Source organism: Cydia amplana, chromosome 11 (genome assembly GCF_948474715.1).
Source record: "Cydia amplana chromosome 11, ilCydAmpl1.1, whole genome shotgun sequence".
Classification (NCBI taxonomy): domain Eukaryota; kingdom Metazoa; phylum Arthropoda; class Insecta; order Lepidoptera; family Tortricidae; genus Cydia; species Cydia amplana.
In genome coordinates this window covers 9,540,566-9,557,392 of record NC_086079.1, presented here as the reverse complement: position 1 = coordinate 9,557,392, position 16,827 = coordinate 9,540,566, and the positions used below count along the sequence as shown (strand labels likewise).

At 39.3% G+C, this 16,827-nt stretch overlaps 2 protein-coding genes across 2 annotated transcripts; both read right to left on the bottom strand.

Annotated features, from left to right (window-relative positions):
• Positions 1 to 260: 260 nt before the first annotated feature.
• LOC134652201 (equilibrative nucleoside transporter 4) lies at positions 261 to 5,559 on the bottom strand. Its single transcript, XM_063507369.1, has 10 exons — positions 5,329 to 5,559; positions 4,883 to 5,037; positions 4,223 to 4,426; positions 3,478 to 3,716; positions 3,059 to 3,134; positions 2,529 to 2,732; positions 2,148 to 2,335; positions 1,344 to 1,472; positions 689 to 800; positions 261 to 436 (listed from the first exon to the last, which is right to left on the bottom strand). The coding sequence occupies exons 1-10, from the start codon at positions 5,493 to 5,495 to the stop codon at positions 261 to 263; spliced, it is 1,650 nt and encodes a 549-aa protein (XP_063363439.1). The 5' UTR covers positions 5,496 to 5,559.
• A 1,068-nt stretch (positions 5,560 to 6,627) lies between these two features.
• LOC134652455 (farnesoate epoxidase-like) lies at positions 6,628 to 15,338 on the bottom strand. Its single transcript, XM_063507644.1, has 9 exons — positions 15,221 to 15,338; positions 14,888 to 15,139; positions 12,805 to 13,027; positions 12,307 to 12,487; positions 9,302 to 9,401; positions 8,138 to 8,324; positions 7,572 to 7,689; positions 7,005 to 7,143; positions 6,628 to 6,809 (listed from the first exon to the last, which is right to left on the bottom strand). The coding sequence occupies exons 1-9, from the start codon at positions 15,303 to 15,305 to the stop codon at positions 6,628 to 6,630; spliced, it is 1,467 nt and encodes a 488-aa protein (XP_063363714.1). The 5' UTR covers positions 15,306 to 15,338.
• Positions 15,339 to 16,827: the final 1,489 nt, after the last annotated feature.

The window sequence follows — 16,827 nt, the reverse complement described above, 5'->3', positions numbered from 1 at the left end:
GTGGTCGCGATTGTTGGCAGCACAGGTGTGGGGTAGGCGCGGCACGGGGCGCCGAGCAATCCGAGCATACCTAACAGGAGACATCAGCGTGCCGGATAGTACTTTGTGTTAATGTACTGTAGTGAGGTTGGAGTGCGGCGTGGTGGTCGCCATTGTTGGCAGCACAGGTGTGGGGTAGGCGCGGCTCGGCGGGGCGCCGAACAATCCGAGCATACCTATTACCTAACAGGTCCCTCCAGCGTGCTGGACAGTACATTGTGTTAATGTACTGTAGTGAGGTTGGAGTGCGGCGTGGTGGTCGCGATTGTTGGCAGCACAGGTGTGGGGTAGGCGCGGCACGGGGCGCCGGTTGGCGCGCCGAGCATGCCCAACAGGAGGTATGACACCAGCGAGCCGGAGAGTAAGCCACCGTTGTAGGAAAGAGTCATCATATTGCCTGTGGACAACAATTGTTTGATTTTATTCCACCTTTACATATATGAAAAATATATAAGGTTACATAAGGTTATATATACCCAACAACTCGTCAATACGTCCAACAAAACATTTACCAGTTACCATGCGAAAAACGAGGCCATTTATTTTATCGACTTTGTTCTAAATAGGTCCTGTAGAAAATATAGTCAAACATTGCCGCCATCGTGTAATGTGCTGTCAAAATGGTAAATGAGCGTGACGATGATCTTACCAGCAATTTCTCGATGCTCGCGGCCGACTCGAGAAGGCGCCATGATCATAGGCACTGAACCGAACACTCCGTTGGTGAAACCCAAAACCACGGAGAACATGATAGGGTAGAACTGTAATAAATAGATATTAATTTAGGTACGTAGCCCAGTCTACATAAACATGTAAGAAGCAAATACTGCGTCTATAATTAATTATAAAGATAGAGTAAGAGAGACCCCACATTATTAGCGTCTCCCAAGCGATGGCGTCTAGTCGTTGCTGCTCGAAGCAACGAAGCCGCAACTGCGCAGCGACACCATGTTCCATAGCGCTCACTAGACGACTACGCTCAAAAGACGTTAGTAGTATGGAGTCTAAGATAACTCTAGACAGGTATGATGTTGAGATAGTCTAAGGTACAACGTGTGGCACCGAAACTATAAACGTCATATTTTCAAAGGACTTACACCTATTTCCACACTCTTTCCTTGCCAAGTCGGTGCAAGGTTAGCTTATACGAAATCTAGGCGTGTCTTATAGCGTTCATCAAGAGTGCAACGAAACCCCCGAAAATAAGGAAGTATAATTTTATTAGAATTGGGTTATACTTTTAATATACACATGGGTAGTTATTTTTAGACATTATTATGTGTAAATATGTAACTATAACTTACATCCCCCACAATATGCGGCGAGTGGCGCGGCGCGGCACACAGCAGCATGAGCGGCACCAGCAGCAGCCGCACGCCGCTTGCCATCAGCAGCTGGCTGCGGCTCCACTCATATGGCCACGCGGCTGCTATCTGGAAGTATATTTTATTTAGGTTATACATTTTTGGACATTACGAATAGAATCTCAATACTGTATGAGAGGTGGTGGCGTTAAAGTTAATCCTTGATTTTAAATTCCAGATAAGTACTAAAATGACTTTTACAGTACTTATGGGGCTACTTTTCCGCACTAGTGCGTAAAATAGCACTTTTCGTGCGTATGTCGAAACTTTAAAGTGCCATATGTAATGTAAAACGTTGTTCGATACACGTGCGAATAGGTAATTCGCAACTCGTGTCGATTTAAACACTCCCTTCGGTCGTGTTTTAATTTATCGCCACTCGTTTCGGATTTCCTCTTTTTCGCACTTGTATTGTATCGAAATAGTTATTTTCGATACAAGTGCAAAAAAGAGGAAATTGGCACTTTAAAGTTTCGACATCGCACGAAAAGTGCTATTTTACTCACTAGTGCGGAAAAGTAGCCCCATATGTACTGTAAATAATTATTTGAGTTCCGCAATATATCCGACTGGCCTGTAATTTTAGTTCAGAATGCAAAATGACAAAGCAAGATGATTGTCAATTTAGTACTTGGGTTAAAAAAACAGAGTTTAAAACCTTATAGCCCCAAAAATAAGCTGCAAGTTAAAATCTCGCTCGAGGTGGATTTTTTTTAAATATTGTAAACTCTGCTATGTTCTCACCTTTCCAATGAAGTCAAAGAGATTGAACGCTGACATGAGTATGATGGGCATCCAGTCACCGAGACGGCAGGACGGGACTTCTGAAGCGATGCCGGGGTACAGACTTAGTGTAGTAAAGTATACCAGCCCGATGGATACCATGTAGGGGTAGATAGACCGGGCTACCGCCCAACGGGCTAGCACACCTCCTGAAGTATAAAAACATATATGTATTAGTAAAAAAAATTAAACTACAGTATACCAACCAGTGAGCTTCTCTGAGAGGGTTACAATATAGCGTCTACATTGTAACACAATTGGATCTACATATATAACAATCGTGTCCCTTTCTTGTTCCATCGTTTTCTAAAAAATACTCTTAATTCCAAAAAAAAAAATTACGCTTAAAAGCCCTCCACGACGTAGGCCTCTCAGGGGCCTCGAACACGACATCCTCGACTTTGTAGGAGGGGCGGGGGGTGCGCAGCGCCGCGGGAGGGGAGGTGGCCGGCTCGGAGGCGCTAGGCGTGGACAGCGGCACTGGCGCCGATGCCGTCGGCGAGTACAGCGGGTTGGCGAAGCTGAATGTATTAGTTTCTATGTCTCCTGTAACAATTTAAAACTATTACAGTAGGTAGTTGATGAAATTCAAGTCTCCAAATCCACATTAGGAAATCACTCTTGATAATGTTTGGGGTTAACACTTTATGACTTGAGGAGAGCAATCTTTGTTGTTATTTATATTGCATCTTTATTTCGATAATTATGAGTTGAATCAGTCAAGAATGAGTGAGATAGGTAGCTATAAAACAATTGAAACAAAGTATATCTCGAAATACCGACCTAACAAGTAAGTATTCTCACTTTAGAAACAAAATGCGTAAGACTTAATTCATGAATTTCAAACAGACATAAAGATGAAGCATTATTACCTAGCCCAGCAGTTGACTGAGCTGGACTCTGCAATTTCAACACTCCGTAACTACCATCGCCTGATTCTCCTTCCATCTAAAACAGGGATTTAGTTTGTAGGGCAGTAATTATAATTAAGTAAAACATGTTTTATGGTAGTTTTATTATAGGTTAGAGGTAAGTATGAGCACAGGTACAGCAGTTCTACCAATTTAATTACGTTATTGTTGTCTCATAGCCGATAGGGATAGGTTAGGTAGTCTATGTACATAAATGAAAATAATAACGATTTTTGGGATTTCCCTGGCATAATTGCCAGCAGTCTTACCAATGTGGCACGAAATATTTCAAGAAGCTTCCCCTAAAACTTTGTTTATTTAAAATGGACAACATTTTACGGTTTTATTTGTTATACAGCTCAAAATAATTGATGTTTTACCAATGTAGCATCCTCGTTAGGGTTAAGATGTAACTGTATTCTCCGCCGGTGCCGGGACTCGTTGGTCAGCCTCAGATAATGCAGCACGAGGGGGTGCTTCATCATCACGTGGTGCAGCATGGAGTGGCCCAGCAAGATCAGGATAGAGAATACGAAAAACATGAAGGTGCTGCGGCGCGGTTGGCGGAAACCGTATTTTGTTACGATTCGGTCCAGTGATACCCAGAAACCGGCGGCGCCTGGAAAAATGTTGCGGGTATTATTGCTGTATTAAGATATCGCTAATACTCATTACTAAGGTATATTACTGCGAAAAGCAGTACACACGTAGAGTCTGTGCGGAAAGAGAAGAGTCGTGGAATGTATGGGGCCCAATACATTTCACAACTCTTCTCTTTCCGAACAGACTCTATAATAAAACTTTTATCTTTTTTTGTAGGTAGTACTGGACTGTCCTATATATTATACTACTCTTTGTACTGGACTGAAGTTGCTTAGTGTAACATTAAATTCACCTCCTAGATTTTTTTATAGTCCTAGTAAGTGTAGGTTCCTACCTACCTACCTACTAAAAGTTGTACAGTTTTACCTACTTATTCAACTCGCAGCTTTTTTTGTACTACTGTCAAACTAGAATAGAGCCCGCCCGCCGCCGCGGTTACCTTAGCATAAGTGGACGCTAGCTACTCCAGGGGTGTCACATTCAAGCTGCCGACCCTCTAGAACTAAAAAAAATTCCACTCACTCTCTCCCGCCATAACAGCCTGCGTGTACCGCGGCGGCAAGCACCCAGTGAACCCGTAATACGAGGCCTGCTGCACGGTGCACCCGAACGCGACCACCCCGATGGCTACCAAGTTGATGGTGTACGACACTCGCGTCGAGAACCCGTCCCAGCCGATGTTGCATACGGCCACGAATAGCATCGTTGCCAGGGACACGAGGATACCTAAAAGATTTCAAACACATTAAAACACTTATGGGCCATCCCGCACTAGCGTCTCTTGAGCGTCGGCGAACTCTATGGGTGCTGCTCGACGCAACGTTGGCGCAACTGCCACTGCCATTTTCCATAGCGCTGACTAGACGCCGACGCTCAAAAAACGCTAGCGTGACGATGATGTCCTGCCAAAAGAAATTCTAAATACGGGGATCTTATAGCCTAATATTGCTTGTAAGATTGACTATTAACTGGTTTTAGAAAACTGAGTTACGTACTGACTCCTACTTGTTGGACCTAATGATTTGATACCTATATACTAGAATTAGAGAAGATTAAATAGTAATAAAATAATTAAAAGAGAGAGAGTGTGAGAGTTAGTTAATCAGGAATTCATTTGAACGAAAGTATGAAGTCTACGTTCGTATCTATAATTATTTCATGTATTCAACTAATTCAACTGACCAAAAGTTATCCTAGTGTTGTATGTAAACAAATCCAATAGTAGATTGTTAGCGACCACAGCGACGCAAGCTGAAGCGATGTAGACCGTCGACATGTCAAACATTATGGTGGTGTTCGGGTAGTGGTGTTGGAAGTAGTCCACTGCCATTATGAAACTGTGAACAATTAAATTGTGTTAATGTACTTGATGAACTCCCCCTGTCTCCCCTATGCTACTACGATGTGACTTTCTTTTGTGTGGCTTTCGGTCGACTCTTAAGTGTAAGGCCTGTGGATGCTCGAGTTGGGCGTGCAGCGGGGCGGGGCGTGCGGCGTGCATGTTAAACAAATGCAAACGTATAGGAGCGGCCTTAGTGCACGCTGCTCAAATCACTTGTGAGCCCGACGCCACGCTGCACGCCCCGCCGAACGCTCCGCTTCAAGCGTCCACAAAACTTCATTCTTACCTATTAAATGGCAACAGGAAAGCTGCGCCAGCGACGAACAGCGTGAAGTACACGGAGTTGTACCGATCCGGGGGCGGAGCGCCGGGCTCCATGTTCCCAAGAGGCTCCCCTCGTGCTGCTCGTATGGCCTCTATCCGTGCGTACCCTCGTCCGAGCGTCTCGTTCATCTTACTTCACTTACAATCACTCATCTCTGAAATAACTTCATTTCCTAGCAGGCTTCTTGACAACTTCAATAAGTTAATAACTAGCTAACACATACCTATAGTTGTTTTATGTTATTTGCACGTTAACACTTTTAATCATACATGACCAATTGAAATATTATTGACACAATATCACATTACATGATTGAACAAATGGCAAAAATTATTTTTAGATTCACGATCACTGACCGTTATTTTCGTTACATTCAAGTAACGTGTCAAGTTATTACTTTACACATTTTTTGTTTTTGTTTTAGATATATTTTTTTTTAAGTTAGATTGTTTTATAGTGTTATTTAAGTGATTATCAACAAAATATCACCGGCCGAGCTGGCTGTCAAGCGCGAACCGGCGCGCATGCGTGCTCTACATTGATTTTCAGGTATTCCTTACTTACATTCGTTTCAGGAACAGCAGAAGAAACGTGACCTCGAGATCCGAAACAACTGTGCATAATCGGAGGTCCTAAGAATATTGGATAAAATCAATAGAGAGGAGACGATGAAAGGTACTGAACGAAACTAGCTACTTAATAGAAAAAAAACTTGTAAAGTGAAATTTGTGACAACGCGCTTAGTCAGATTCTGCACTCATTTTATGAATACTTACTGTTAGTATAAGCCGTTTGTTACAAAATAAACTGTTTGTAAAATTTTAAATGGGATTAAAATGTACGCTTTAGAAACCGTGAAAACCGAAATGGGTAAAATTTAATAAAACATTTTTATATACATTATCTATTTTATTTATTTATTTGAAACAAATGGTATCATTTAGAGTGCAGTTTATGAGCCAAAAGTGGACGAGATTGTTTTAACAAATTACAAAATAAAATCTATTTTTTACATCCATGTATCCTTAATTCAATATTAAAATTAAATATGGAATACGTAGTAAACCTACATTTAAGAGGATTTTATCAAGTAAGTTTAATAAAATGACGAAATGCCAACACCTTCACCAAAAAAACTTTACGTATTTAAATAAATATTACTTGTATAAAACAATTACCTACCAAAATCGCATTTAGCATAGAATCTGACAATTCAAAATATGTAGCTTAAAAACTGAAGTAGCCCACAATAACTGTCAACTATCGTCTCAGCCTAAATATAAGCCTAAAGGGTTCGGCTGAGAGTGTCACCCCGTTCACCGGTTCCGTTGAAGGTGTACGGTCGCCTTCAGGTATTACAAGAGTGAAGCTCTGCAGTAGGTATGTCAGGAACATGAAGAGTTCAGAGCGAGCCAGTCCTTCGCCAATGCAACGTCGTTTACCTGGAATATAATAAGTATGTAATAAGAAATTATTGATTATTGTTTATTGTGGTCGGAGGCCGATTTTAACTTTACAGTCTCAACTTGATTTATTATTGTACACGACTTACAAACTTTGCCCCTTGTAAAACATATGACTATTTATTGGTAGGTCTATTTATAATTATCTTGTATTATTGTAACCTCCTGAGTTACCTGTCCCAAAGGGCATTAGCCACTCATCCTGTACTAGATTCCCTTCTTTTGTGAGAAATCTTTCGGGTCTGAAATCGTGGGGGTCCGCCCAGTGAGAGCCGTTGTGAAGGTCGTGTAGAGCCAGCAAGATTAATGTACCCTACAATAAATAAATATACATTTTGATTAGATTTTACTTTAATCATAGGTTGAGCAGTCCTATCATGCCCTAACACAGACGGCCATTTAAAATGTTTTTTTTTTTTAATATATAGGTAAGTGCCTATTAAGGTTGTAAATATGGGAATGCCAATGTGAACGTGAATTGAGTGAGTCTTATATGGTCCATCTAATAGGTTATTTACTGATCTGCTTATATGTGCAATGGCATTGAAATCAAATTGGTATTATATTTTAAGTTTCTGAATAAAAACAAAATTACTTAATATGTTACACGTCAAACGTCAATAAAGGTACTTTAGGGGTAAGATATCTAATGGTGAGTTATGTTTTAGTTTCACAAATAAAATAACATGTGAGTAACATCACATATTTTAAGTAACGGTAACGGTTGGCAAGTATAGGTACCTTAGGGATGACATAATTCTTGAGCTGCGTTTTTTCTCGTGCCATGTGGGGGATGCCCACTGGGGCCACACTAGAGATACGTAGGGCTTCCATGATCACCGCCTCGGTGTACACCATTCTGTAGAAGTTCACAGAACATATAGTCAGGTGACAAGCGTGGTGCCTTCACGTATACAACCATACTCGACAAGTTTTACAACGTTATACATTCCACGACTCTTCTCTTTCCGAACAGACTATAAGTTATACTTAATGCCAGCATCTTGAGCGCTGGTGGCCTATCTAGAGGTTAGGTTCGTGGACTCGTCGATAATAAGTTGTTTGTATTTACAAAATATAATTAAAAATGTACCTATCAATTCTTCGGTTGAGAAAAGCATTATGAGTTCCCCCTATACTATATTACTATATTTCCCCTATAGATTCAAAGGCCTGATTGCAGTTGCTTTCGTAAAAACCAATGCCTGCGTCAATTCTTGGAGTTATGTTGCCGCAAGCGGGGATGCGCTCGAAAAATACAGGAGTTAGACGACGAAGAAGGAATACCTACCTCACAAATGTGTTACCTTGCTCTATCACCCAATGCCGGCGATCGTTTTGGGCCGACTACGTCATCAATCTCTTGTCTCAGACGCGCTTGCACGTGCGGATTCAGGGCGACGTACAGAAGCAAAAACACGGCTGTGTTACCCACGGTCTCCATTCCGGCTTCTAGCATATCAAGGCACACCACTTGGAGTTCTTCTTCTGAAACTGTTATAATGGTGCAAGGATCGAACGGTAGAAATGCAGTGTATTTAATTGTTTGCTTTCCAGCTTCATGGAATATGATCCGACAACGCAACTATAGGTATTATAAGTATGTAACATTATTTATTTATACATAAAATGAAATAGTTTTGAAATGGAAAGCCTTAGATTCTAAGGTAGTTAGTAGGTGCCTTTATTTAAGTAATAAATAGGTTAAGAGCCTACCTGCAATATGTAATTGGAATTAAGCAAATGGTAAAATATGTTCTTATAATTTCAGCGCTATCTCATGATAAACGCAAATTATTCCGTAGCCAGCGGTTGCTTCTTCGTTTGTGTAGGCGTATAAAAAAGTGTAGCATCTCCGTAGAACTGATTCCAAATATTGTATTTGTACATAATAGGAAAAGGCTGTTCGGAAAGAGAAGAGTCGTGGAATGTATTGGGCCCCATACATTCCATGACTCTTCTCTTTCCGCACAGAGTCTATAATATAGGACCAACTCATTTGTGTGACATGAGTCCAGACGGACGCTAAGTTTGCACCAACTTGGCAAATGAATATTTATTTTAATGGCCAATACCTTGACCTAGCACTTGACATTGTGTGGTTTATGGGCCATGAGACAAAGGGGATTAATATATATAATTAGGAAGTACAATACATATACGTATGCAACTTAAACAATTTCTAAAATTTGATAAAAGGGTATCCCCTTCTATTCTGTTATAAACATACCTACACTTTAATTAAGTAATTATTATTTAGGACCTTGTCTGCGATTAGATAACGTTGTGCTATAATTATAGCCTGATCATAGTGTATAGCGAATAGGTAGATAAATAAATATAACTTAATAACTTCTTATCAAAACTACCGCATTGATAATGCTGTGACGTCTAAAAACGTCAATACGTTTTAGAACTTATGCCCAAGGAATAAGATAGGTACTAAAATGCTACCATAGAAATGTACATACTTGCATCAGCTTTGTTTTCTATGGATTCAATCAGGAAGGCGTCGATGACGTCTCTCGGGTCTTTTGTAACGATGTTTGTCTCGTGTTCTTTTATTGTTTCCTGTAAGAAACGAATGAGTAATTAAAAAAAATATTTTTGATGCTTTACTTAAACAGTCATCTACTCATCACAGAGTTCCAATGGCAACTTTCGGTCTCCACCATCAGCTCATCAACTCCTTATTAGGTACCTACTTACTTATTACGACACGTCATACAGGGTTGAAGCGAAAAATGGTACCTAATTATACTATGGTTTGCTATAGTAGTTATAACATAATTGTAGATCGTTCCAGAGGCAAGAAGAAGAAAAAATAAGACAACATATTACGCCCATGATCTAAATAATAATCACTTGTTATTACTTGTTGTTATTGAACCGTTATCGCTATTGCACATAAAATAAAAACTGAACTTGAACTCTTAATGTTTTTTATTAAATTAATGGATCTAATATTTGTGTTCTAACCAATAATTAGCTACATGGATAAATTTATTAAAAAATGTCCAGCGATACCTATTACTTCCTGTTAAATATACCTACCTAATTACGAAAAGTCACGTGACTATATTCAATACATTACTAGAGATGCAACGGATAGTTGTTTGGCCGGATACCGGATATCCGGCCTGGACACTGGCCGAATATCCGGTATCCGGCCGCCGGATATTCGGCCGGCGGAACTATACCTATATTTTGAGTTTTGCAGGTGCGCGTCGTGCAGGTTTCGACCTATTTCGTAGTGAACGTTCGCGCGGACACATTTCTAGGATCGTAACGAGTTTTATCATGTCATTACGTAGTAAGTTCGTTTATAGTTACAAGTGCGCGCGCGTATTTTTGTGTAAACAAATAAGTGTATTGTGTGACATTGGTTACGTATTCATTTCTATTTACAGTGTCGTTAGCATTATGACCGTGACTGTTTTTTAGATTCCATTTTTTACCCCAAAATGTGTTAATTTTACTATCCGGTATCCGGCCGGATAGTAGGTCGCTATTCGGTATCCGGCCGGATAGTAAAATAACGGCCGGATAGGCCGGATACCGGATAGTAACCGGATATCCGGTGCATCTCTATACATTACTTAAGAGCCTGCAGCAAGCTCGGTTCTCCATACAAACGTATATATTTAGTTACGTTTTCATTTTAAAACGACTGGCTAGATTGCTCTGATACTTTGTACAACCATATACAACTTACAATTTGATAAGGTATATCTACGCCTGTAATTTTTATATGTAGCTTAGATACCATAGTTAGCAAAATACAACGATTTTAAGTTTTACTTGTTTTTGCTTTATTTTATAAGTTGGTGCTATAACTATGCAAAGTTTCATTAGAACCCAACTCGTAGTTTTAAAGTATATAAGACTCCGTTTGTCTTTGTATGGGAAGGTGAAATTCGGCCGAGCTTGCTGCGAACTCGTTTCGATTGGCGTTTTCTTTATTTACGATTGTCATCATGGCTAGGGTAAGACGGCCTTATGCATTTTTGTTAGATAAGTAGGTAGGTTTAAATGTTATATAGAGAGACTATAATAGATTCACGAGCGTAGCGAGTGAATCTAATTTAGAATCTTGAGCGTAGTAAGGGACTCAAAAGCGCACGAGATGTAAATAACTTTGATCTCGTGTAGTTCACAAAACTTTTCACCTCAGCAGTGAGAACATATTAGAGAACCCGAAAAATGTATTCCTTCTTCATCACTTACCTCTATTCACTCATGTTTTCTTAAGATATGCCAACAATTAAATTATCACCTCAGCATCTCGAACAAGGGTACTTTGCTACTTAAAAACAGTGAGCAAAATCGAATTTTGCTCACTGTTTTTAAGTAGCAAAGTATCCTTGTTCGAGCTGCTGAGGTGAAAAATAAATGTACCTATGTCGCTCGAGCGCAGATCTAGACTGTGTAGCTTGCCATTAGAATGACATATGTGAGCGCAGCACAAATATTGAAATGGAATTTTTTATGGAGAAACATCTGCAGAGAATTCTCATACTGTTGCCCCGAGCAAAATTAACTATACCTACATATTCCTTTTAATACTCCAAAGTATTAAAAGGAAGGACCTAAAAGATGACCTCGACATAGAGAGGGAGCGTAGAGCGTTGGCCGTCCGCGGAAATATGCTGGCGCGCAGGTTTGCCAGGTGTAACAAAGACGTGAAAAAGACGCTTTTTAAAGCTTTTTGCCAATCATTTTACACCTGCAGCCTGTGGGCCAGCTTTACTCAGCGAGCGTACAACGCTCTACGAATACAATATAACAACGTTTTCAGGATGCTGATGGGGCTGCCACGTCACTGTAGTGCGTCTGGAATGTTCGCGGAGGCGCACACGGATGACTTTTTTGCAATCATACGCAACAGATCGGCGTCACTTATGCAGAGACTGTGTGGCAGTACCAATAGCATCCTGAAAACGTTGGCAGGTAAGGTAGATGCACCACTGCTCATGCACTGGAATGGGCTGCATGTGGCAGCCACAGATGCTGAGAAGTGGTGCATTTAGGTTGCCTAGTTATATAGTTATATTTATTGTCTGTACTTACTTGTAGATTTATTATTGGATTTATTATTATTATTTTGTATTTTAATTATCACTAACCTTAATTAATTTTAAGATTTGTTTGTTTGTTTGTTGTTGTACTAACAATTATGGATCGTATGGATTTGAAATAAATAAATAATTGAATTGAATAGTTAATTTTGCTCGGGGCAACAGTATGAGAATTCTCTGCAGATGTTTCTCTTACCCTATCTATCGATATAAAATAGATGGTCAAACCAATTTGTCAGTCAGTAAGAACCAGGAAAACAATACTCATTCTTTCCTTTTGGGTGCTAGTACTAGTGTAATACAAAGATAGTAGGTATGATTCTCTCTGTCTATGTTTGAAATGAGACAGTCCTTTGACAAACTATATTATACATTTTTTGATAAGTTAAAACTTTTACCTTTATAAACAAGTACAGAGTGTCGTGGAGTTCCTTTAGCTCCGTATATCCAATGGCGCCAGGAATTATATGCCGCAGAAAAGGCATGAAGTTCATCACGCCGCCACTCATGTCCACAATTTTAAATGCCCGTTTGATCATATGGCATAACTTCTTTAAACGGATGTCTTTCAAATCGTATCTGAGGAAAAAACAATTGTTTTAACCTGTTTCACATGTCCTACGAATCCCACGCCGCCGAGCTTCACTGCTATTAGGGGCTTATTTGACTAATGAAAATAACAGAAGGTGATTTCAGCGAGGCTGCGTGACTGAGTGGTGAAAGATGGCGTAAAATGCAAGATAATTTAATGAAGTTTGATAGATCGCTACTTATTACAAAATATGATTAGTCATATGGTAGTCCTTCCACCGTTGGTCACTTTATACAAGAGAAAGATGTAATCCTTAATAGCTAGACTTTTAAAGAAAAACGCATTAAGTATGAAGTTTCCCAACCTTGTGCCAGCTACAAGTCGCCACAGAATATTGACGATTGAAATGTCGAATAAATCATTAACTATTATAGGCTGCCGCGTACTTGAGATAAGCTTGACAAGGTCCGCGCACTCCTCGGCTATGTATGCCTCCATGGAGCGGGTGCCGTAACCAAAACCCTTCAAATACTTGAGGAGTACTCCACGCGTCGATTTCCAGCATTGTCCGTCCGAAAATACAACTCCTGTAAATATTTATCAATAAATCTTGGGTTAATTATACGAGGGCTGTTTGATAAGTACCCGTTTTCCAAATGTATTAATATCACGGGCCGAAAATATGTATACAATCGTTTTAAGCCATTTTTCAGAGGTGGGAAAATTTTAAAAAAAACAGCATTCTTTTGTTTTTTTCTCATTTGACAGCGATTTAGTGAAAGCGTGAACTTAAAATTGTGAAAATGGAGAAAGAGCAGTATCGGTCTGTAATTAGATTCTTGTTTTTGGAAGGAAAAACATGTGATGAAATAAAAGTAAGAATGCAAGCGGTTTACCATGAATGTGCTCCTTCTATGACAACCGTCAGATACTGGTTTAACGAGTTTAAGCGGGGGAGAACAACCGTCTTTGATGAGGATCGCCCAGCCAGCCTATTATGGATAGCTTTATCCATCTTTATCCACGTGATAAAATAACTGTCACTGTTTAACACCGTGGGAAAGAAAGTGACGGACACCGTTTTATCACGCTGTCACGTAGACAAGAACGACCATCATATCCGTACAGGCCGCCCAATTGAGGTGACTACAGACGATATGGTTAAGAAAATTGAAAATATCGTTTTAGCCGACCGCCGAATTGAACTTTGAGAAATCGTTGATGCTGTAAATGTTCCAATCGAGCGGGTACAAAACATATTAGAAGATAAATTGGGTATGAAGACAGTATCGGCGAGGTGGGTGCCGCGTTTACTCACGGAGGAGCAAAAACGGAACCGACTGACTACTTCGGAGCAGTGTTTGGCCGTGTTCAAACGTAACCCGAAGGAGTTTCTGCGTCGTTTCGTGACCGTAAACGAAACGTGGGTCACCACTACCCTCCGGAAATGAAAGGGCAGTCGAAGCAGTGGATTTTACCGGGTGAACCTGCGCGAAAGATAGCAAAAATCGTTCCATCGGCTGGAAAGGTCATGGCGACCGTTTTTTGGGATTCGCAGGGTATTATACATATTGAGTTCTTAGAAAAGGGGAAAACGATAACAGGGCAGTACTATGCCAATTTATTAGATGAATTTGACGCTGTGTTGAAGGACAAACGACCCCATTTAAAAAATAAAAAAGTACTGTTTCATCACGACAACGCACCAGCTCATTCGTCTAGAGTTGTGATGGCTAAATTAACACAATTACGCTACGCCCTATTGCCTCACCCCCCGTATTCTCCAGATTTGACCCCATGCGATTTATTTTTGTTTCCCAACCTGAAAAAATGGCTCGGTGGTAAGCGATTTGGATCAAATGACGAAGTCATTGCCGCCACAGAGGCCTATTTTAATGACTTTCCGAAATCATACTTTTTGGATGGTTTATTGAAGCTTGAATATAGGTGGAACAAGTGTATAGAGTTAAAAGGAGACTATGAAGAAAAATAAATGCATATAAACAAAAACAACTGATAATTTTTTTCATAAACGGGTACTTATCAAACAGCCCTCGTACGCAACTATTATTAAAACGTAATTTGAAAAGAAAAAACATTTTTTTTAAATAGGAATAAGAGGATTCCAAATTCCAAATTAAAACATTGTGTAACAAGAGTGTAAGAAAAAAGAATTAGCTCTGGTTTAAAATCTTGCCAGAGCTTGCTGTAGGTATGGGCAAGGAAAATTTGTCAGGCGTTTAGCCTCCTGAGACTCAGAAGAAGGAGGCTAGCGAGGTTTATTTTCTCGTTTCGCATTTTAGTCGAAGTGCCTAGTCAAATTAATCGGGCTTAATTAACTAAGACCACAGAGAACCAAACCTGAAGTTTGACGAAGCGAAACTTAGAAGTGGTAGCGTTTCGGGGTTTATCACAAAATAAGCATGAGCTACAAAATGAGTACTCACCTAATTTTTTCCCAAAGGACCGTATCATATAAAACAACCCATCCGGCCTCCCCTCGAACACATCTCTTGAAGAAACTTCTTTAATCAAATCTTTTCCAAACACCACAACAACATTCATAGAGCCCAACTGTAGACCCACTATGTCTCCATAAATTTTCGCCCATGATTGCCAAAGACTGTGGTGATATTTAAGCTTTCTTAACCCGATCCAAACGGAAATGAGGTTTCCTATTATTGGTAACGAACAAGGACCTTAAAATTAAAAAGTTTTTAATTTAGGATTATTTTTTGTCGAGCGGAAACCAATGCTTTAAAAAAATTGTTATTGCAAACCTGGGGGATAAAAACGTGATCGGCCAGGAAATGTAATCTTATAAAAAGAAACTAACAAAACTATAAATATAGTTAATAACCACATTGTCACTGCTTTTGGCCACGGTATGAACTGAGGTAGGTGCTGAGATTTCTTCAGATAGAAATTAGGTGTTATTTCGGCAGCTTACCGAGCCCGACGTACTTATTGAACCGAACTAGTATAAGTGAAATGTCGCTATCTGCAGTAGTTTGCAGGTTGCCTAAACTTTTTTTAGGGTAATTATGTTGAATAGAATATGTTGAAACTAATAGTAGTACCTAGTAACATAAAAGACATTCAACTTTTAACGTCCAAAGCGATAGACATTTTACACGTAATTTCTTACCTATCAACTACCTAGCTTGCAAATACATAAAGGAGCCTCGTCTGCCAACAAACCACTCTGTGGTTTGGCAGAAGAATATATGTAATTAGTTATAAGAAAGATCTCTGAATAAACGTTTTATTTTTTTGTTTTTTTATTTTTATTATTATACTAGGCATGTCTTTATCACGGAACAATGATGTTCCGGACCTTATGAGAGGTGTGCGCGGAGCCGAAGCCAACACAGCCCTTTTGACACTTTAATGAAATGTAAGGGTTATCCCAACAAAAACATAAATGTGAAATGAGAGCCAAGTTCAATATTAAGAATATGTGTCGTTGTTGACTCGCCGACAAAAGAATTGAGATCTATATGGGTGCCATGTTCTGTGCTGTGTAGAAAATCCTGAAATTATAAAGGATTTGTCTTGGCTAGTTTTTACGTATAGGCATATAGGTAATATATATTTATCTATGTTACTTTTTCAAAAAATTGGTTTGTTTTTAAAACTGTAAGTGATCTAGAAGTGGATTAGGTTTTTGGTCTATAAATATATTTTTTTTCCATCGAAATATCAATAATTTCCAGTTTTCAGATTTTTTCCTCTATATGCACCCAATAGTCTACCTTGATACCAAATATCAAGTTTCGAAGTCATCTAGAAGTGGGTTAGGTTTTTGGTCTATAAGTATTAATTATTTTTTTTCCATCGAAATATCAATAATTTCCAGTTTTCAGATTTTTCCCTCTATATTCACCTAATAGTCTACCTTGATGCCAAATATCGTTTCGAAGTCATCTAGAAGTGGGTTAGGTTTTTGGTCTATAAGTATTAATTATTTTTTTTCCATCGAAATATCAATAATTTCCAGTTTTCAGATTTTTTCCTCTATATGCACCCAATAGTCTACCTTGATGCCAAATATCAAGTTTCGAAGTCATCTAGAAGTGGGTTAGGTTTTTGGTCTATAAGTATTAATTATTTTTTTTCCATCGAAATATCAATAATTTCCAGTTTTCATATTTTTCCCTCTATATGCACCTAATAGTCTACCTTGATGCCAAATATCAAGTTTATAAGTCATCTAGAAGTGGGTTAGGTTTTTGGTCTATAAGTACTAATTCTTTTTTTTCCATCGAAATATCAATAATTTCCAGTTTTCAGATTTTCCCCTCTATATACACCTAATAGCCTACCTTGATGCCAAATTTCAAGTTTCTAGGTCATCTGGAAGTGGGTTAGGTTTTTGATCTATATG

Bases quoted from the DNA above. Each gene is read 5' to 3' on its own strand.
- LOC134652455 (XM_063507644.1), bottom strand. From the start codon at position 15,305: ATGTGGTTATTAACTATATTTATAGTTTTGTTAGTTTCTTTTTATAAG. The intron at 12,488-12,804 runs GTTGGGAAACTT...TTTTTTCCTCAG, and splicing joins CGACTTGTAGCTGGCACAAG to ATACGATTTGAAAGACATCC. The intron at 9,402-12,306 runs GTAAAAGTTTTA...CGTTTCTTACAG, and splicing joins CTCTGTACTTGTTTATAAAG to GAAACAATAAAAGAACACGA.
- LOC134652201 (XM_063507369.1), bottom strand. From the start codon at position 5,495: ATGAACGAGACGCTCGGACGAGGGTACGCACGGATAGAGGCCATACGA. The intron at 4,427-4,882 runs GTCAGTTGAATT...GAAATCTTTTAG, and splicing joins CAACACTAGGATAACTTTTG to GTATCCTCGTGTCCCTGGCA. The intron at 2,733-3,058 runs GTAATAATGCTT...AAATTGTTACAG, and splicing joins TCAGTCAACTGCTGGGCTAG to GAGACATAGAAACTAATACA.